The sequence below is a fragment of the Macaca mulatta genome, chromosome 3, assembly GCF_049350105.2.
Source record: "Macaca mulatta isolate MMU2019108-1 chromosome 3, T2T-MMU8v2.0, whole genome shotgun sequence".
NCBI classification, from domain to species: domain Eukaryota; kingdom Metazoa; phylum Chordata; class Mammalia; order Primates; family Cercopithecidae; genus Macaca; species Macaca mulatta.
The window spans coordinates 177,078,553-177,101,873 of record NC_133408.1 but is presented as its reverse complement, the minus strand read 5'-3'; the positions used below and the strand labels follow the sequence as shown (position 1 = coordinate 177,101,873).

Genomic DNA, 23,321 nt, shown 5'->3' with positions numbered 1-23,321 from the left:
GACTGAGACCTTGTCTCAAAAAAATTGTTTTTCTTGCTTGAGATAACATTATTTGACTATTCTACAATTTATTCATCAGTTTACCTGTTGATAGACATTTTGGTTATTACCATTTTTGGCTATTACAAATAAAGCAAGTTGCTATAAACATTTGTGTATGCCTTAGAGTAGACCTAAATTTTCATTTTTCTTGGGAAAAGCGGCTGGGTTGTATGATAGGTGTATTTTAATATTCTTAAAGGAAAGTCTAAAATGTTTTCAGTACTGGTTGCAATGATTTTATAGTCCTACCAGCAAAGTATGAGAGTTAAAGTTCCACATTTTTGCCGACACTTGGTTTGGTCAGTCTGTAAGTTTTGGTTAGTTGAGTGGGCTACATAGTGGTATCATATTGAAGTTTTCCTAATAGTGCTGGGCATCTTTTCACGTCCTCATTTGCCATCTGAGTATCTTCTTTGATAAAGTGTCCATTTTTTTGCCCATAATTTTTATTAAGTGTTCTTATGACTACTGAGTTGCAAATATTCTTTATATGTTATAGATAAAATTCATCTGACAGATACATATTTTGTAAACATATAGTTATATAATTTATATATGTGTACTCACCTTGAATCCTGTAACATTACTAAACTCAGTTATCAATTCTGGTAGTATTTTTTTAGTGATTCCATTGAATTGTAAATAAAATACTATTTCATTAAGGCTCTGATATTTCTAGGTATCAAATTGAGAAAACTGGTACAGCTTTTCAGACACAATCAAACTTTACTGAGTAAATATTTTCTGTGATTTTTTTTTTCTGTTAAAAGCAATAATTGTGAAGCAAGTTCACTGTGCACTGGTATACATCTGAGAAGAGGACTCTAAACACTTCACCAATACCATGCACCAGTATCAGTCAACTTGCATGAGTCTGGTGAAACAAAACACTCACACAAGTGAAGCAAAGCAACTATATTACTCACAGATAGGCAGCAAGGGACAATAGATGCCTGGAATCAATGGCAAGCCAGGCCCCCAACCTCATGAAAACTGCCCAAGGTAGTTGAAGTCTTATGTATATGTGCCCCATATCACACTGCGGCCGAGGGTCCCTCAAAACCCATTTCACCCCGGTTTTATATCCAGGGGTAACTGGAATTTCCGAGCTAAAGCATTGCAGCATATCCTTTTCTAAGAGGGATGGGAACAGAGCCTGGACTGTTCTAATAGTTTCTCTTTATCTCAGGATGCTGCATTCTCAGCACATTCTGCAGTTGCTCTTGAACTACATTAGAGAAAAGAGGAAGATCTGGGTCTCTAGGGTCATCCAGGGACTTGTCTTGCAATAATCGATTCCTTTTCTGGCACAAATTTAATAGTCTGTAACAGATCAATTAACAAATTTAGATTCATCTTCAAAATTCTCACTTCCCAGATGGGCACTTTCATTAGGTGTTTGACCTTTGAAGGAGAGGTTTTTCTCTGAGTTGGGGCTTGATGCTGACCTGAGACATTTCTGCCTCACACATATAACCAAGAGCAGCCATGCAATAGCTATTTGTTACTTCCTCCCAAATACACAATAATGTGGGACACTCTTCATTTGCTTAGCTGTATGGCAGTGAATTTGAAAATCTGCATGCTGTTTTGTTAATTATGTTTTTAATTGAGTCACTTCATCTGAACAAATAAAGCCACCAGTTATTAGAAATGCCATCTGAAGTCAGTAGCTAATAAAGCTATACTGAGTTGTTTCAGAAGTGTACGAAAACGTGGTGGAATCATGACAGAAATACCTTTTAATTTGAAACTGAGATCTATACATTTTTAAATGTGGTTTCTTACTGAGTTAGGCTGAATGATTATGGATTTGTACTTTTAGTCAACGTGGGGCATTTATTTGCAACTTGCCAATACTAGAGAGTCTTGCCTTCAGAACCCAATTCAGTTTGCCAATACAGACAATTTTTTTTTAAAGATTTACTGCCAAAAGTTGAGAAGTGTCCTTTTAATTTCCCACAAGAGATTTTGGCAAGAATATTATCATAAACACTTTGCTTTTAGTTACAGCATTTTTATATCTTGCACAAAGACGTGGTATATAATCTTATTGTCTCAACCCTCTTAATGAGCCTGTAATCTTGTAGGGTTTCTAATATCATATGTAATTCCCATCTGTATCTCCCTCATAACTTGGGATATTATCTTGCATATAGTAGGTGGTCTACGAAATAGTTGCTGATACTAATGATAATTCCAGGGCTTCAGCTCATCTGTACTATACTTTCTTCTCTTATTACTAAACTGACCTATATACTTTGCATTGTTCTCTTGATTTCTCACCTGAAACTTTGGCTTGTTCTATTTCTTCCACTGGGAATGCTTTCCATTCTAGATTTACGTATCAAAGTCTAAACCATCTTAAAAGGCTGCATTATCACCTTCTGTGAGAAGCTGCCTCTGACATTTTTTGGGGGAACTATACATTTCTTCACCTCCCCTCTCTTCCTCAAAGAACCACAAAGGCTACCACTGATGGATAACCGAATGTATGTCCCACAGGATGCTAGGCATTTTATATGTTATCTCACTGTACTCTTCAAACAAATTATAAGCGTGCATATTAAAACTCTGCATTTCCATAGATGAGGATACTGACAGCAAAAGAAATCAACTACTTTGCCTACATATAAGTCATGAAGCCAGTGTGAAAAATTCTGACTTCAAAACCTTTTCTCTTTCCACCATATTAAAATAGGCCTCTAATGCCTTATGATGTTCTGTCATAAATTCTTCATGATTATAATCATACTTGTTAGGCTATGTGTTTGATCTTTGATGACAAGATGAAATCATTTCAGACTTTAGAAAGTATAGAATAATAGTTAACTATAAAATTTCTATTTTTAAATATAATTTCACAAATATTTTTGAGTACCTAATGTGAGCAAGGCATCTTTCATACTAATAATAGATTTCATATTTACATCACCATCTGCGAGGCATTTTTCCTATTCTATCTTTGAAGAAAATACTGTTCTGATCAGAACACATGGACACAGGGAGGGGAACATCACACACCAGGGCCTGTCGGGGGGTGGGGGCCTAGGGGAGGGACAACATTAGGAGAAATACCTAATCTAGATGACGGGTTGATGGGTGCAGCAAAGCACCATGGCACATGTATACCTATGTAACAAAACTGCATGTTCTGCACATGTACCCCAGAACTTAAAGTACATAAAAAAAAAAACATTGTTCTGTGTCACTATTGTATCTCTTAACTAGATAGACCTTGACATTGGGTAGACCAGTGGCTTTTAAATGTGTTTTCCTTAGCCGGGCGCGGTGGCTCACGCCTGTAATCCCAGTACTTTGGGAGGCCAAGGTGGGAGGATCACGAGGTCAGGAGACTGAGACCATCCTGGTCAACATGGTGAAATCTCATCTCTACTAAAAATACAAAAAAAAATTAGCCAGGCGTGGTTGCGGGCGCCTGTAGTCCCAGCTACCCTGGAGGCTGTCAGGAGAATGTCGTGAACCCAGAGGCGGACCTTGCAGTGAGCTGAGATGGTGCTACTGAACTCCAGCCTAGGCGACAAAGCAAGACTTCGCTTCAGATAAATAAATTAAATAAATAAATAAATAAATAAATAAATGTATTTTCATTTTTTTGACAAATGGAATTTTACAAGGAAGTCAGTGAGTAATGAAGGAGGTGCTGCTCTAGGCACAGCTAGGGTAAGGAGGGGGCACTATTGGGTGTGGCGGGGAGGTCAGGGCACCTTCTCAGGCTCCTCTTAATGCCTTACTGCGGCCTTTGTTGCTTTCTTGTGGAAGCACCAGTGCTCTGTCTCCTAATGAAAATAAGAGGCTATTTGTGTGTGTGTGTGCATTTCTGAATTTTTGAGGGCTTAGTGCTTATTCTGGACTCCTAATTATAGTACTTTTGTAATAAACAAATAAGCAAAAGTGAACTGAAGTACCTAAAACACCCACAAAACTGATAAAAAATAAATACAAACCAGGACAATAACCACAGAACTATGCAAAGGCTATCTTGAGGAACTCTTGAATATGGCGGCTGACCCCTTGGTAACTTAGGATTTTAGTCATGTTCGTACAACTCACAGCCTTTTCCTTTCTCCGTGGTCTTTCCTTGTCTCTTCTCCGGACTACTTAATGACTCTGTCTCTATTCCTTTCCCATCACAGCTCCCAGGATTAACTCATTTCCAGCGTCTTCTTTTGAGGTGCATCCACTGTTTTTTGCTACTGTGTGCTCTAGACTCTACACATTTGTCACTGAAAATTTTATAAATGCCACCTCCACACGTTTGCTTTCGTGATCCTTCTACGTGAGTTTTCATGAAATCCAATGGTTTCCTTAGTATTTGGTAGTTCCTCCTGCATTCATTCTCCTTCCTGCCGCCTTGTCCCTTCGACTTTGTTGCCATGTTGGTAACTTTCCTGCGGCGTCCCCAGCCATGCTGAGCTGTGAGTGAGTTCGACCTTTTTCCTTTATAAATTACCCAGTCTCAGGCAGTTCTTTATAGTAGTGTGAAAACAGACTAATACAACATCCAACATTAATTCATGCTAAGGGAAAAGTAAAGCCCGTGAGGGAACAGAGATGTGTAGGTGGGTGTTATTTTAGATACCATAGTCAGTTATTATATTGACTACCAAGGCCATTTTTCTTCTTTATTTTATTCATTTATTTAACAAATCTATAAATGAAATCTATGTGTCAACACTGTTCTAAACCTTACAAATGAATAACAGAGAGATACTGTTCTCTCCCTTAAAGGATGTATTGATTACTGAAGGAAGATGAATATAAGTGTTTGTGTATACACACACACACTATTATATATACACATACACAAACACAATCACAATCACACGTGCATGCACAGAAAATTACATTATTATCCAAAGGCTTTTGACAGAACTTCATCAGTAGACAGTATTCTAAATATCAGTTATTCTAATAGGACCTCAAACGTCCATGAGTTGTGTTGCTGGTGGTTTTTACTTATTGGCTAGTGTATGTGAACTAATCAATCAGCTAGTAAGGAACTATAGTGAACTTTCAGTATCTACCTTTCAGGACAGCTTTGTTATTCTCTACTTCCTTTATGTATTACAATTATAATGTGGGACTTTATTTTTAGTGTAGTTTTTTTAAGAGAGAAATAACTCCTTAAAAGAAAGTCAATTGCTAGCATTGGTAATCAAAGAAGAGAAATTGAAGAGGTTTAAAGACATGTTAGTTACTAAATATAATGGTCTCGATGGCTCATGTCATTTCCTTTTCAGTTTTATATGCCACATTTTATGGAATCAATAATATGCCACGTGCACATGCAGGGTTGTGAGTGAGGAGGGTCCGTGGAATGGATGTGGCACAATGTATTCCAGAGATAGAGATACTATTATTTTGGCAAAGGCTTTGTTGAGGGTGAAAGCCTTGAGCTAAACCTTGAACAGTGATAAGGATTTGCCAGGAAAGGGGATTGGGAAAGAACTTCTAATCACATAGGATAGCATGAGCAAAAGATCAGATGATTAAAACATTTCCGGCTTTAAATAATTATAAGTACTTATTTCTGGCTAAAGATACATAGATTGGGTGCAGGAGAGGGAAAGACAGACTGAAAGGTGCCTCCAGGAAGGAAAGCTTTTAGTGGTTTAGAAGGAAGTAAGAAAGACAACAGGAAGATGAATTAGGAAGATAGTACAATAATCTGGTAAAAGGAAGAATTGGATTGCTATCTTTACCCAAGGAACATTCAGTGTTTTGCATGCTGGTATACGGAAATTATACCCACTGTGTCCGTTTATTGACTTTGTAAAATTAAAGAAGAAGGGGCAAGGGGGCTGCAATTGAAGTTAGAAAAGCTTACTGAGAAAAGATATTATGGGTCTGCGGTGTGCCAGGAACTGTGCTGCTTAATTTTCATATGTAATCTCTAATCCCAGAACTTTGTGGGGAAGATATTATACCCAGGTCTATTGCTAAGAAAAATAAGTTTCAGAGAAATTAAATGTATTGCTTCACATCCCCTAGCCGGAGAGGGGATTCTCACTCAGCTCAGACTTGGTCTAAAACTCTTATTTGCTCCCCTATACCACATTGCAGCAGATAGACATGAAAAGGAGTAGGAGGAAGCTAAGCAATTCTATGATTCTCAAAGTCAGTCTCCAGCTCTTTTCAATTATAATAAATCAAAGCGGTAAAGGAATAATACAAACAGCCGAGTCCTCTTTGAACCCATTTGGTTCCCCAGAATAGTTGAACAAACATACCTTTACTATCACAGTTATATTATAAAGAGAAAACCCAGTACGTTTCCTTTGAATACTTGTTATGGTTGCTTTATTTGTTTGTTTCTTACGCCTGTGTGCTTCTGAGTAATTAGTGATGAATTTGAAGTAGAAGACAGTTTTCATGAAACCTGCTCATCCTTGTAAAGATTAATGGGGAGCAGAGGTGATAAGGCTCCATGCTTTTAGTCAAAATGGATTTTCTACTATATTACCAAGTCAGAACACATGGGAAAAGAACACTTTGTGATACTATGTTTAAATTTTAAAAGGGTCATTATTTTTCTTGGTAAACATTTCTTAAAACTATGATTTGTTTTTAATTCTGAAATTATATGACATTGGATATTAATACAGATTATGAATTGGTACAATTTCACGTTTGATCAGATTGCCTACTAGTGAGCCAAAAAGAGTGATAAATTGTTTGATGTTGGTCAAAGCTAGGAAGATTATGTGGATGCAGAGCCTGCAGTAGACTGGGGAGAATAACGTTGATTAGGAGAAATGGATGGCTAATTACTGACTTCTAGAAGAATGTTAAAAGCCCGGGGGCCTTCTAGTCTCAGAAGAGAATAATGAGGAAGGAAAAGTGATAATTTGGAGTCCATGATGCAAAATATTTTCAGTAGAGTTACCATACCTCACTTGCTCTTTCTGTAGGTATGAAGCCATCCATAACCCCCTACCTAAATAGTCCTCCTTGGGTCACTCTTTATGATATCATTTTAATTTTCTTTTAACAAATTTACCATAATCAGAAATTACCTTGTTTATGAATCTCTTTACTCCTCTATTTGTTTACATGTTATTTTCTCACTTGCCCACTAAATATAAGCATTGTGTGGTCAGGAATCTTGTCTGTGTTGTTCAACTCCTTATTTTTATTGCCTAGAATAATGTATGCCACAAAGGATGCAACTCTTACAAATACAAAGTTTTTGAATAATTTAGTAAATGTATACACTATTTGTAATGATCCAAATATCACTTAATATTACCATGAGTCAATATTTGTAAAGTACTTAAAACAGATCCTTGAATATGGTAAGTACTATAAATAAATTTGTTAACTAAATGAATACTGTAACTTCTTAAACTAAAATTATTTCTGGTGAGTAAGAAAAGACAAGCATTTGACTGTAAGACTAAAATAATCAGGACATTTATTAATAGCTAATACCTTATAAAAGAACTTCTACCTATAAGTGATTTTGTTCACTTTATAGGCAACTTCAGGGAAATTAAATCCTTGGCCTTAACTGAATCCCTGTCTTGAAATTAATTGACAATCAAAAAAAGGAAATGCAAAATAATTGCCCTTCCTTTATACTTCATGACATTCTGTACTTCTTATGAGAGGACAGTGAATTATAATTGGCTATTTACTTGTCACTGATGCTTTATTAGAGTTCAAGCTTCATGAGAACAAGCCAAAACATCTGTTTTATCACTTGTCACTGTTGTGTCTTGAGAATACCACCCAGTAGTTGGCATAGGGTAGGTGCCCTCAAAATATTTAATGAAATAATGTGTTAATTTGGAGTGGAAAGAGGTGTCAAGATAGTTTTGGAAACTTCCTGAATCTTCACATAAAAATAGATGGAGCAGGCTGGGCACAGTGGCTCACGCCTGTAATCCTAGCACTTTGGGAGGCAGAGGCAGGCGGATCACGAGGTCAGGAGATTGAGACCTACCCTGGCCAACATGGTGAAACCCTGTCTCTACTAAGAATACAAAAATTAGCTGGGCATGGTGGTGCATGCTTGTAATCCCAGCTACTTGGGAGGTTGAGGCAGGAGAACCCGGGAGGCAGAGGTTGCAGTGAGCAGAGGTCGTGCCACTGCACTCCAGCCTGGTGACAGAGCGAGACTCTGTCTAAAAAAAAAAAAAAAAAAGATGTAGCAGCTTGACAAATAGCAAGATCAAAACCCATGGTCAAGATTTAAAGCAAAAATGAGTATAATTTTTCTCTGACAAACATGAAAACAAAAGTGGATAGGAGCACACCACTGGTAACCACAAGACTTGCACGCTATTTGGTGTTTGAACAAAACAAGACAGGGAGAAGCAACAAAACATCAGACAGATCTGACAGGGGGAGAACCCAAAACAGCCCACACAAGTGCACTGCAGATCATGGTGAGCCAATGTGAGAATAAAAGCTGACCCACAAGGACTCCCTTCTGGGACAGGAACCCACTGTAAGGATAAACTGCTGTGAACAAAATCAAAATTGATCAAGAGAGCAACAACAGAAACAAAAGAGAAAGAGAAAGATGATAAAAACAAGAAGAGAACAGAACCTGAAAATCTCAGAAAGATAGATACCATATTTTCACCATTATATGAAAGAACAGAACAGATTTAGTGAAATTAGAAAAGCTATGTGAACATAAATATGAACAAGAGAAATGTATTGAGGTCAAATCTCACATAAAGTAACTTAAAAGGAGAGAATGAACAGAAAAAGGGGAAGACCATTATTTATATGGGCAATCCAAAAATTTCTGAATATGCTCAAGAAACAGAACAACAAAATTCTTTGTAACCTACTGTTTCAAAGTGAGATAGAAAACACTAAGAAAACGATATAAAATGTAAAAGAGCATCACAAATCATAATTAGAAAAACTCAGCAATGAGGTGACAAAACTAGGAAAGAATAAGAATTATAAGAAATCTATTTTAGAAATGAAGACTAAACTAGAAGGAACACAATATTGAATACACACAAGTAATAGCTTAAGATAAATTGAAGATAAAAAAGCAATTGCTTTTAAATAAAAAATATAAAAAGGATTTGAGATAAAATGACAAATATTGAAAATAGGCAAAGCAAAGATTCCATCACTGTCTGAAAATATTTAACCAAAATGAAAAACACCTAGTTATTTTTCAGGAAAATTTTTGTACTTGAAAGAAAAAAATCCTTTGGGCATCTCAGCTAAAATAATACTATATTTATAAGGGAAAGTAAAATAGATTCTGAATAGTCATGGAAACTCTTCCACGAGGCATGTCATAGAAGCTAGAACTCTTTTTCCCCAAAACCAGCCATGGAACCTAAAGATATTACTCTAACTTCCCTACACCTTTCTGTGTAAAAACTGGCCATAAATAAATTATCTGACCTACTTTGTTTGAGTATAAATCATAAGATCTCCATTCCAGAGAGGGCCCTGCCCGACATGCAGAGAAAGCAAAGGTACACAGAGAGAGAACAAGAAGACTCTAAACAGGGAGGCCTTGCTGGGTTTCCTCATTCAGCCTGTTGTTAGCGCTAGATTACACCTTTTGCCTAATCATACTTCTACAAAGCTGTCCATATTTTGTTGAACCTAGGCATAAAAATAGATAGTTTTTCTCCTGAATCTTTCGGTCTTTGTTCTGAATGCTCCCATGTCACATAAAAATATGATCAAGTAAATTGATACGCCATTTCTCCTATTTATTTACCTTTTCTCAGTGATTTTTAGGTAACTTTTGCAAGGCAAAGGGGAAATTTTCCCTTGGCTCCTGTAAGTATGTAATGACTAAAATGTCTGATTACATAGATGTCAAGCAACCATAAAAACGAGAGCCAAGAGGAGATCACCTATGTAAAATCATTTTAACTGCTTTTAAAATTCATAATTGGTAGGTTCAGTATTGATATTATTATCATAACACTAATGTTTATGTAATGTAAGATAAATAATTAATTTTATGTTTAGTTCTATCATTTCCTTTGTCCTTTTCTCACTCTGCTCACAGAAAATGGCCTGGAAATAAAGATGAACTCATCAAAGCTGAGCATCATTAGTGCCCAGATTTTGGTCTTAAAATATCATTTATTATAATCAAAATGAACAAAGATTCTTGAAGGATAAACCTGGAAAATCTTGATATACCAGAAAGCATGGAACTTATAAAAGATTATAAGGCTAGTGTTAAAATAATTCATAAGACAACTTAATTTAGTGAAGCTTACACAGGCCAAAGATGGGACAATTAGAGCTTCAATAAAGATAAAAAGAATGTGATGGCTTAAAACCTATCAAATATGAATAAATGCATGAATTTATAATAACATTAAAAAAGAAAAAGTGATTGGCCATATTTTAATAATAGTAGAGAGCAAATTCATAATCTTGAAAACTAGATAAATAAAAGGAAAGAATCAAGCATTTATCCTATATATCTTTATGAACTTTAAACAGCTTAACAAAATATTAGATGAAGGAAAACATTTCTTTACGGAATTATGTCAAGTATTGTATGAAAATGAAAGACTAGAATGAGAAATACCAACATTTTGCAACCCCCATCCGTACTCACTAAGTACCAATGGCTGTTAACATCACAAAAGAGCAAAACCCAAATATTTTGTAGCTCATGGGGAAAGAACGCAATATTATTTACATTCTTACCAAAGGGATAGCACCTGAGTCTGATTAAACCTCTGCCTCCAGCTGCCAATTTGCAGCTGAACAGAGGAATATTGAATTGCACCATGAATTTGCAATCATCAAAATCTTGACTATGGGATACTAATGATTAAATGGCCTGGGTTTTGTAAAAGTAAAAAGCAAGACAAAGAAAGTGATGGAGGATAATCCTGTATAGTAAAAGCAAATTGAAAGATGTATTAGTTTAAAAATAAAATAAAATAAAATAAAAGTAGACAAATCTAGGGAAGCACCCTTGAATAAAACCTTCAAATAATACAAATAAATAATTACTATATGAGTTACTTTTGGAGGAATGGGACTGTCATTGGGATGGGGAACATGTAAAGCCTTCTCACATGACTGGAAAAATCATAATAATTTGCTAAGCTCTTTAGTGGGTTTATGTAGTTTTTCTATAACTTGTGTTTTGTTTTACAATAAAGAGGTCAGAAAATTACTATTTCATGAGAGTTTACACAACTGAATCACGCAATATCTAGAATGATCTAGCAATGCAAAACAAATAATGCAGAAGCATCATAAATCATTTCCTGTCATAAATCATTTACTGTCATTTACTGTCTCAAAACTGATTGTTTCTAGCACTTTGGTAAATTACATATCCCCAGGTATTGACAAAGGACAGAGACAATCTTTTATTATGGCTATTCATTCCTCTGTTTAATGCCATGTTTTGGTGATATTTTTCACTAGCAAAAAGTATAATGAGTAGTAGCTATTTTAAAATCTTATGTACTTTAAATAAAAAGTGGGAGGTGTAATAGTTTTATCACATGAAGGGTATAATATGTAGTTGCAAAGTGAGATGCTTTTTCTCATTTCATATAAGTTAAGTTGCATTTACATATTTCCTAATTATCAACATTGCAACGTTGGACCTCTTGACTTCAGCGAACGCAAAAGGAATACTGGGGATGAAGGTCCTTGAGTTCTTATTAAGCTTCCAAGGAGCAAAGGCAGATTTAATTTGTGCCCCAATAAGGCTGAACACAACTTTAGTTGGTCTCAATTAAATAATGTCTCTCTCTGTCCCTTTTTGTTTGTTTTGTTTTGCTTTTGGATAATACTAGATAAAACAAAGTGTAATGCTTATTTTTTTTTTAATAAAAAAGCACTTCTTTGTAGTAAGTAATAAGAGTAAAGGGGTACACTAATTTTATTCAGCAACTAATACTATATTTGTTAATATTCTGGTTATCTCTATGTCTATATCTTGTAATCTTCACGACAAGTCTCTCAAGTAATTGTTACAACCACCCCCATTTTGCAGATGTCAAAACAGTTCAATCCGTTGTGATTTGATTATTTGTTCAAGGACACTCTCAAAAAGTATGTGGTATAGCTGAAGTTTGGGCCAAAACTTTTCCCTCCAGATCCTGTATTAATCCCCCAAATAGATTGCTAACGTACAGTTTCCAGCATCATTTCCCTGTATTTACTTTAGATATTATCATTTGAAAATTCTAGATCTCATTAAAATACTAAGGAAAAGGGGAGCTCTCTTTTCCTAATCAGCTATTTATCCAGAAAAGAGATCGAGATTTAATAGATAAACACATTCCCTTAAAGTTGGTTTCTTTAATGTCCTTTAATCATTGAGTTTCAGATTTCATTGAGATAACTTAACAATAATTTCCAGACACCAGCACCCAAATATGGTAGTCTTCAACTTAATTGTTAATATGCAATTAAGTCTATTAGGGCAAGTACAAGAATGATGGCAATAGAAAAAAGGGGGTGAGAAATAAGTAAATTTTTCAAAAGAATGGAGTCAATTTAGTAAGGCTTTATTCTTGCACTATTTTATTTTCCTCAGATTAAAAAAATATGACACGATCCTGATCACTTCCTTAGAATCAATGTTTTTGCCTCTGCTCTCATTTGGCACTCACTCTGTTGGAGAACAGGTAGGGTTAAACTTCATACAGGAAGAGCTTTTGCCCTCATTTGGTGCTAAGGACAAATAAATAATCAACTGTGCAAATATCACAAGCAAGGGGAACTGTATCTACCCATATGTTAATTACTCAAGTATTTACTACAACAGCAAGGCACCAGCAGGCTAGTTGGGTATTGTTTTGGGCATACTTGAATTTTTGGATAAATTTAATCATTGCATTTTTAAACCTCCTTACTCTCTTCTTTTTAAATAACCTTTATTGATTTATCTACCCAGAAAAATCTGAGCTCTCAAAATATAGGCTTAAGTAGAATGATGGGCAAAATAGAAGGAAGAGGAGAAGAGGTTAAGAACAATGTTCTCCAATTCAAAGCTGTTGGTGAACACGTATTGTACGCAGGTGACCCACTGTACACAGGGACTTGTGTGCATTTTTTCCATAGATTTAAGTGCTGAAATCTACCATTTACTCAATTCTTAATATTCTTAATTATTCTAAATTAACATCAGAGGCAGATAGAGTGTATTTCCGTTCTACCATCTCTCCAACTCCCATCCAGTACTTATCTTTCCTTCTTTCCAGTCAGCTCATATTTCAGTTATAATGACTTGTTTAGTAGACTATTCTATACTAAAAAATTTATTTGATTTGGAAATTCTGACCTGTGTGTTTTTTTCCCTTGAAATCAGTGAATAGAGCTGGATTAAGAGAAATCTTTTTGAAAATAATGATGAAAACAAGAGTTTAACAATATAAAACTAGAAATGATGAGGTTAAAACTTGCCAGTGATAGCACCTTGCCATGAATAACTCTGTGTGTGCATGTGCGTGTATATGTGTGTTATTGTATTATTTATGGAAGGTAGAGTCTTTGTATTTCTGTCAAGTTATCATATTTCTCCAGTGGGCTCTGAGGTGCTTCTGGCCGCTCTTCCTGCTTGTAGGTATCATAGGACTATGGAGGAGCATCCCATGGCTCGGGCAGCAAGTTCTCCCAAGAGTTCTGCATGCTCCATGGGAATTTCCAAATTCTCACAGTAATCTAATTCATAATAACCTAAATACTTCTGATATTTGTAAGTAATTGTTGAAAATGCAGGTAAATTTTAACTTGGAAAGAAATATATTGTAATTCAAAAGTTCTGAACCAAAAAGTTGATTTGATCTTTTAAAAAATTGAAATGAAAAGTTTCTGCCAAAGTGGCAGAAAGTAGGCTCTCAGGCAGCCTCTGGGGAAAGCTCAAAGACTTCCACTTTGGTTTACTTTACACCTAATAATTTTAAATACATTTGAATACATTATGAAAAGATATAGCTGTACTGATGTGCCAGTGCCCAACTCAAAGAACTCTGAAAAGACTTGCAAACTGGTGAGTCTAGATTGGCTTCTTTTATCATTCACACCCAATTAAAAGCAGAGGAAAAGCCTCAGAATCAGTAGAAATTTTCTGCATGACCATTCATGAGGAATTAGGTTGGTGCAAAAGTAACTGTGGTTTTTACCATTGCTTTAAGGGTGAAAACCATGATTACTTTTGCACCAATCTAATATAATAAGAATTTAGCCTCAGGAGGAAGACCAAAGCACCTTATCTTATATTGTAGAAAGTGCTGGAGATGGTGAGTAGCTAATCTAGGCTTGTGATTCAGGGAAAAAACTAAAGGTTCAAAATATTAATTTTAATTGATAAGTGAAGTATGCTTCATCAATACGCTGGAATTCAAAGTCATCAGTTTTAAAAAACAACACTAATTTACATTCCCACCAACAGTGTAAAAGTGCTCTTATTTCTCCACAGTCTTGCCAGCATCTATTATTTCTTGACTTTTTAATAATTGCCATTCTGATTGGCATGAGATGGAATCTCATTGTGGTTTTGATTTGCATTTCTCTAATGATCAGTGATGTTGAGCTCTTTTTCATGCTTGTTTGCTGCATAAATTTCTTCTTTTGACAAGTATCTGTTCATATCCGTTGCCCACTTTTTGATGTTTTTTAAAAATAAATTTGTTTAAGTTCCTTGTAAATTCTGGAAATTACAGAATTTAAGTTCAACCATTGTGGAAGACAGTATGGTGATTCCTCAAGGATCTAGAACCAGAAATACCATTTGATCCAGCCATCCCATTACTGAGTATATACCCAAAGGAATATAAATTATTTTACTATAAAGACACATGCACACGTATGTTTATTGCAGCACTATTTACAATAGCAAAGTCATTGAACCAACCTAAATGCCCATCAATGATAGACTGGATAAAGAAAATTTGGTACATATGTACCATGGAATACTAGGCGACGATAACAAGGAATGAGATCATGTCCTTTGCAGAGACATGGGTGAAGCTGGAAGCCATCGTCCACAGCAAACTAATACAGGAACAGGAAACCAAACACTGCATGTTCTCACTCATAACTGGGAGTTGAATATTGAGAAGACATGGACACAGGGAGGGGAACAACACATTCCAGGACCTGTTTAGGGGTGGGGGGTGAGGGGAGGGAACTTAGAAGACCGGTCAGTAGGTGCAGCCAACCACCATGGCACATGTATACCTATGTAACAAACCTGCATGTTCTGCACATGTATCCCAGAACTTAAAGTAAAATTATAAATAAATAAATAAATAAATAAATAAATAAATAAATAAATAAAAATAACACTAATAAGAGGCAGCATATCCAATGCCACAGAAAAGTAGGAAAATTCACTGGCAAGGATATCACCTCATAGATATTTTTGAATGAGAAAAATAAATTAGAGAACAGAATAACCTCAATCCCTTATATACATGAAATGTTTTATTGTTCACACTAAAGAGAATGTTAAAACACGTAAACTAATCTATTACTACTTCTGGAAAAAAATTTATCAGCCTGTGACCATAGGTCATTACTACCATTTTTACATAAAGTGTAAAACACCACTAACACAGCAGATGGAGCTCAATAACTGCCAGGCAAGTTGCTGCAGCCATAGTTTGGTATAGCCATTGGGAAGTGGGTTGTCCTGGAGGTTGGACTAGACCTTCTCAAGGGTGTTTTGGCCAAGTAACCATATTGACACTAGGCTGTCACAGGTGGCTTCAAGTTCTAGGAGAGTCTTTCCAATGATATCTTGGGATTTCTGATTCACATCAAATGTGAGCATTTCCTATTATGAGTGAGTGTGAAGACTTTACCATATCTTAACATTTGAGGATTTTTAGCACGTGTGAGTTTATAAGTGTGTTTGATATGTGTCACAGGTGTGCTAGCTCTACTTCTGGGATTCACTCTTTGGTAGATCAATAAGTAATGGAATAGTGATAAAATGATAGTGATGATTATGACAATGATTTTAAAAAGGTCAGAGATATTGGTTGTTTTGTATGCATCTAAATAGAATCAGTAAACATATACTTGTATAGGTAATTCATTCATCATGTCTACTCAGATTGGTCTTGTGTACTGTGATGCCATTGCTGTGGTTGTTTCTAAGATTGTCAGAAATTTTGAAGATGGCTATAGTTGTCGATATTACCAAGTGATGCTATCAGCAAGGCTGTAGAACTGTGTTCAAATGCATGCCTTCAAAGTTCTTTTGCTTCCATAATTTCTGAGTCATACTTAGCAAATGGTTGTGAAGTCTTATGTGAAGAACTGTTGCATTTTGTCAGTGAATACGTGATTGATTGCAGAAGAGCACTTATTTCAATGGCTGTTGGTGAGAATAGATGAAATTCTACCCAAGATAATTGATATGAATCTTCCTGAAATCTAACATTCCAGAAATGGAAAGTGGAGCCTTTCATCAAGGGGTTCAATGAGTCTTCCTCTCTGACTTAGGTTAATGCCACCTTCTTCTCTTTCTCTGTTTATTCCTAGAATGCAGGCTCAACAGTACCAGCAGCAGCGTCAAAAATTTGCAGCTGCCTTCTTGGCATTCATTTTCATACTGGCAGCTGTGGATACTGCTGAAGCAGGGAAGAAAGAGAAACCAGGTAAGCAGTAGGGTTCTGAAGGCAAGATGCTTCATTGATTAATGTCCATCTAGCCTAATTACCTGCTTTTCCTTCATCTCTTCTACTCTGCCTCTCTCCCTTCCTATTCCTGTATTCCTTCAATCTTCCCTTTTTAAAAATAATTATTTAGAGGAACCTAAGAAATATCCTGTCTCCCATTGCAAGTCCTGGATTGCATGACGATGATGGTCTTTAATATAATGATCAAATTAGCAGCTACTATGTATAGAACATTGACCAGCAATCAGGTGCTTTATTATGTTACCTCTCTACCTCAAAAAAAAAAAATGCACTGCAACTTGTTTTTCTCCTTAATTTCAGATTTACAGAGGAGGAAACTGAGGCACAGAGAAGCTAAAGCACCTTCTCTACGCCACTCTCAAAGTCATAAGTAGGCTGTGGAACTGACAGTCTGTTTAAATCTGTGATCCACCATATATGTATGATGTCATTCCTTCTACAAGACAGAGAAAGGAACAATAACTTGCACTGAAATGGCTCATTTGACAACTGTTATTTCTTTCTTTTTTTTTTTTTGAGATGGAGTCTTGCTCTGCCACCAGGCTGGAGTGCAGTGGTGCAATCTCAACTCACTGTATCCTCCATCTCCCGCAATTCTCTTGCCTCAGCTTCCAAAGTAGCTGGGGCTACAGGCATGCACCACCACGCCCAGCTTATTTTTGTATTTTTAGTAGAGTTGGGGTTTCACTATGTTAGCCAGGATGGTCTCGATCTCTTGACCTTGTGATCTGCCTGCCTTAACCTCCCAAAGTGCTGGGATTACAGGCATGAGCCACTGGGCCCGGCTGACAACTGTCATTTCTAATAGAATATTTTCTCAATTTTTAGGCTTAACTATTTTTGATCATCTCTTCTTTTATAGAAATATTTGCTTCTAAAAGGAGATGCCACTAAGTCACTTAGCAAAGTCTCTGGCACATAGTAAGAGGGAGTTAAATTAATACTAGTTTTAGCTCTTTTCTCAGTTTTCTTTCTCTCTTCTCTTGATCATTCTTTGGTTCAATACTTTGGTTAATATTCGTCATATTTCTATTATTCACTGGACAATAAGGATAGAGATTAAAAAAAACACACAGATCCTACAATTAAGGTTCTCAGGAATGAACTTGGTTATATCTGGAAGTTAAGGAGTTTTCTGTATGTTGATTAGGTTTTCTTCCTTTCATTCAGAAAAAAAAGTGAAAAAGTCTGACTGTGGAGAATGGCAGTGGAGTGTGTGCGTGCCCACCAGTGGAGACTGTGGACTGGGCACGCGGGAAGGCACTCGGACTGGAGCCGAGTGCAAGCAAACCATGAAGACCCAGAGATGTAAGATCCCCTGCAACTGGAAGAAGCAATTTGGAGGTAAGCTTCATGCTACTGAGTTAATCTCCTACCCTAAGATAATTCTCAAATTTTTCCACCAAATGTCTTTTTAAGGATGAGTACTTTTTATTTTAAATAACTTTATCTTATCAGACACAAAGTGACCAGATATCTTTCCCAACCCCAGTGTTTCTCAACTTTGACACTGGTCCCATTTCAGGCCAGGCAATTCTTTGTTGTGGAGGTTGTCTTGTGCATTTTAGGGTATTTAGCAGCATCCCCGGCTTCTACTCACTAGTTTCCAGTAGGATTCCTCACCCACTCCAGATGTGAAAACTAAAAATGTCTCCAAATATCTATGGCCAAATGTCTCCTTGTGGTCAAAATCATCCCTGATTGGGAACCACTGCCTTTCCAAAGGGACATAAAATATATCCTTGATTCCTCCTAATAATGTTCGTTGATATATCTTCTCTCTCCTTTCTTCTATTTCTAAGTTCCTTTGATTTTTCCTTTCCCCTTTTCTTGTTTATTCCCCTTCTTCTCCATGTCCCTCCCTGTCACTTTCAGGCCTTCTCTCTCATTTGATCCCTCCCCACCCTCCACACAGGTTCACAGATTCACTTATTGAGTCCAGCAGGGCTGCTCACAGTCACTTTTCATAGATCTTTCTCCCACTGGCTAGAGTCAGTCTTATGCTGGCCTGATCTATCTATCTGAGACAGGATCTGTCAACACTTTCAACTTTATATCCAATATTGAACCCTCAAATAACCTCTTTCTTCCACGATCCAGACTTTTTGTCTTTGGGGACATGATTCCTGAAATGTCCTACCTGTGTTCTGTGGAAATGCACTGTGGCCCATAGACAAGTGAGGAAGAACAATGGATGTATACACGTACATCTTTTTCTCCCTCTGTAATCTTTGGGGTATTTTCTATTTGAATGGAGATAGATAAGTTCTATAAAAGCGTGATGGAGAACAGGTACATTTGGTCTTAAACTGTATCTGGGCACCTCAAAAACCTATTTTCAAAAAGTTTAAACGGTCTATCTTAAAGACTTATATTGAAAATATTAAATAACTCTCAAATTCAACAGTAAACAACAAAACAACAGCAACAAAAACAAAACAACAAAACAAAACAAACAAAACTTAACAGTTCAGTAAGAAAGTGGGGAAAAAACATTAACAGACCTTTTACCAAAGAGGATATATAGGCAACAAATGAATTCCTGAAAATGTATTCAACATCTTTTCCTTATTAGGGAACTAGAAATTGAAACCATAATGAGAGATCACTCTACATCTATAAAAGTGGCTAGAATAAAAAATAGTGACAAGACGAAATGCTAGTGAGGGTGCAGGGAAACCAGATCCCTTATATGTTGCCAGTGGAAATTGTAACGTGGTAAAGCCGCAGTGGAAAAAGAGTATTGCAGTTTTTTACAAAATGAAGCATGCATTTACCATGTAACACAGCAGTTTCTTGGTCATTTATCCCAGAGAAATGAAAACTTATGTTTCCACAAAAACCTATACATGAATTTATGCAGGAGTTTTATTTGTAATAACCCAAAGCTGGAAACAACTCGGATGTCCTTCAACTGATAAATGGTTAAACAAACCAGGGTACATTGGCACTGTAGAGTACTACTCAGCAATAGGAAGAAACAGACTATTGATGCACCCGACTTGGGTGGATCTTCAGGTAATTATGCTAAGTAAAAAAGAAAGCCGATCTCAGAAGTTTACATAGTGTAGAATTCCATTTATGCAACATTTTTCAGTTAGAAAAATGATAGAGCTAGAGAACAGATTAGGAGTTGCCAGGGATTAAGGAAGTGGGGAAGGAGGAAGGTGGCCAGGCCATGACTATAAAGAATGACCCAGTGTTGTGTTGGGACTGTATATTAGTGGTGTATATTAATGTATATTAATGGTGTATATTGATGGTGATTGCATGCATGTACACATGTGATAGAATTGAACAGAACTCAATACACACGCATACATTCTGTATTATTTCTTATAGCTGCACATGGATCTATAATTATTTCAATAAAAAAGTTACAAACAAAAGAGTGCCTTTATTATCCTGGAAGTACAATAGGATCTTTCAAGGATTTCTGTTTGGTTCTACCCTGCCTTTAGCGGAGTGCAAATACCAGTTCCAGGCCTGGGGAGAATGTGACCTGAACACGGCCCTGAAGACCAGAACTGGAAGTCTGAAGCGAGCCCTGCACAATGCCGAATGCCAGAAGACGGTCACCATCTCCAAGCCCTGTGGCAAACTGACCAAGCCCAAACCTCAAGGTAAGTCCTTGCCATTATACCACAATTTTAATGGATTGATGGACTCAGGCAAGATCTGGAAAACCCACATTTTCCAGAAGGAACTATTAGGTGAATTACCTGAAGAAAGTGACTGAAAAAGTCCCCTACACTGAGAACCACAAAAATACTTTAAAGCAGGCAGTCTGTGAGTGCAAATTGAAGTCCTCTGCATAAATGAGGGGATTGGTACAGTCTCCTAACCCAAATAAATAACATAGCAAAAGAAGCCGGCTAAGACAGTTGTATGATGACCATATATTCCAAACTCTTAATTGGAACTGTATCCTGACAAGAAAAACAAACTCAGAATGTTTATAAAGGGGACAATTTTAACTCAAACTTCTCCCAGATTGTCTGAAATATAGTTTTCACAAAATCAGGAAAATTATTTTACATTTTCCCTTTATTCACTGCATAACTTAATGGGTTCTACACTTCTTTTCAGAGCCTTTATATTTTTTTGAGTTCAATTTGATTACCAGCTACATTCATCACAGAATTTTTTAATGACAGGGATCTGTATCTCCCAGAAAGTCAGGCTCTGCTCACTTGCTGGAGAAGGTAAAACCAATCATTTTGGCCATGAATTCATACATACAAGGATCCCAGCTGAGGGAAATAAACTCTTTTATCATGGATGTTATGGTCTGAATTGTGTTTCCCCAAATTCATATGCTGAAGTTTTAACCCCCAGTACCTCACAATGCCACTGTATTGGAGACAGGGTCTTTAAAGAGGTAATTGAGATAAAATGCAGTCACATGGGTAGGCCTTAATCCAGTGTGGCTGGTGTCTTTGTAAGAAGGGAGATTAGGACACAGAAATACGTAGAGGGAAGACTGTGTGAAGACAGAGGGAGAAGAATGCCATCTACAAGCCACAGGGAGAACCTTCAGAAGAAATCAGCCCTACAGATGCATTGAAGAAATCAGCCCTACAGATGCATTAGGCTTGTAGCTTCCAGAACTGCAAGACAATAAATAAATTTCTGTTTTTTAAGCCACCAACTCTGTGGTACTTTGTTATGGCAGCTATAGCCAACTAACACAATGGGCCTCAATGAACTCAATTCAAATACCTTCTTGGCCTTTACTCATATATTTCAACTCTAAGATGGTCCTGAAAATTCATACTGCCAGAGAAATTGTAAGGAGAGATTCAGAAAAATGACCATGTAAGAAATGCTCATAATAAATAAAAATAGAAAAAAAATCTGCAGAAGCTGAGGGAGATTGGCTGGTTTCCTGCTGGTGACCAGAAAGGACTTTATTTTTCACAGGCCTGGCTTTTTGGCCTCTGATGGAGTTGTCCATAGAAATGGTTATCTCCAACTTCAGGATGGCCAGGTACAGGCTGGACCTGCAAATGGTGAATCTAGGATTAAGGCTGCCCTTTCCAGATCTTGGAAATCTCTACCTGTTGTCCTATGGTTTTAGGAAGGCATGAAGCAGGGCTGGAGTGACTGGAGTGAGTACTTATGCCGACTTCCCAAATGTCATTTGTCCAGAGACAACCACATAAATCTAAGCCAAATCAGGGCCATAACTACTAAGTGAAACATTTCCAAAAATGGCAGAACTCAGAGTTACTGTCATCAAAATAATTTATTTTTAATCCAGCTGTAGAACCAAAATATGCAGCATAAATACAGAATTGAAAGGAAAAGAAATTAAAGAAGCTTCCACATTCTGGCACAGTGATGCTCAACCTGGGCTGCACATCAGAATATTGTGTGGGAACGTGCAAAATTCCCAGTGCCCAAGTATAGCACAGACTAACCCAATCAGCATCAGTAGTTTAAAAATTGTAAATACATCTCAGAAGGTTTCAAGATGCAGCCAAAATTGAGAACTGCTGCCCTAGTATGGAATCTGTTGACAAGAGACCACACACACATGCATGCACATGTCACACACACACACACAGACACACACACACACAGACACACACACATGTGCACTGTCCTGTTATTTCCTATGGGAAAGAGAAAATTCAACTTAATAATAGGGGAGAAAAACTGGGGACATGATTAGGTGGAAGATAGTGGGGCTAGATGAACACATAAAATGGTGAAAAGTTTGGAATGAATGGAACACAGCAGGGAACATGATTAAGAGAGACCCCTAAAGGATATATAGGAAATAAGTGAAGTCTTCCTTTTACCTGAACTGTTGTATATTTCACCTTTATACAGTATCTCATCTAATAATGAACGTTAATTTTGTTTCAGGCTTTCAGCTTGAAAAAAATGACACTAAAAATATTTCAAGTGGGTAGACATTCTGTAATATTCATATATAAATAAATTATGGTTTATAATTAATTGATATAATTAATTGAAAATGTGATTACTCTGAGTTTTATATTTCGAACTACCAGTTATGCAATTTATAAGTCATTAAAATTCATCCTTCCCTTTGTGTATAACATATCTTTGTTAAAACTAACCAGTCTTTTCCATCCCCACAGTGGAGAGTTTTATAAATGCTGTTTTGGTACTGAGACACTCTGCAAAAAGAATATATATATATATTTTTTTGATACAGTCTCACTCTGTCACTCATGCTAGAGGGCAGTGACGCAATCTTGGCCCACTGTGACCTCCGCCTCCTGGGTTCAAGTGATTCTCCTGCCTCAGCCTCCTGAGTAGCTGGGATTACAGGCATGTGCCACCATGCCTGGCTAATTTTTTTGTCTTTATAGTAGAGACAGCATTTCACCATGTTGGTCAGGCTGGTCTTGAACTCCAGACCTCAAATGATCCACCCGCCTTGGCCTCACAAAGTACTGGGATTACAGGCGTGAGCCACCATGCCTGGCAAAAAGAATATTCTTATTGTAGGAGTTGAACCAGGAAGATGTGTCAGATATAAAATCTTTGTAGGGGACACACACACACACACACACACACACACACACATACACACACATTCCATGGCACATTTTTCCTAGTTTAAACCAAAATGTAATGAGTGGCATA

The 23,321-nt window shown here is 36.7% G+C and overlaps 1 protein-coding gene across 3 annotated transcripts in view; it reads left to right on the top strand.

The window, feature by feature from the left end:
• Positions 1-23,321, top strand: part of PTN (pleiotrophin) — a 110,689-nt gene that overhangs the window by 67,037 nt on the left and 20,331 nt on the right. For all 3 annotated transcript variants that reach the window (NM_001194354.2, XM_015134933.3, XM_015134931.3), the window contains 3 exon segments: positions 16,540-16,655; positions 17,868-18,041; positions 20,159-20,320. In NM_001194354.2, coding sequence (NP_001181283.1) covers positions 16,541-16,655; positions 17,868-18,041; positions 20,159-20,320 — 451 coding nt within the window. In that variant the 5' untranslated portion in view covers position 16,540.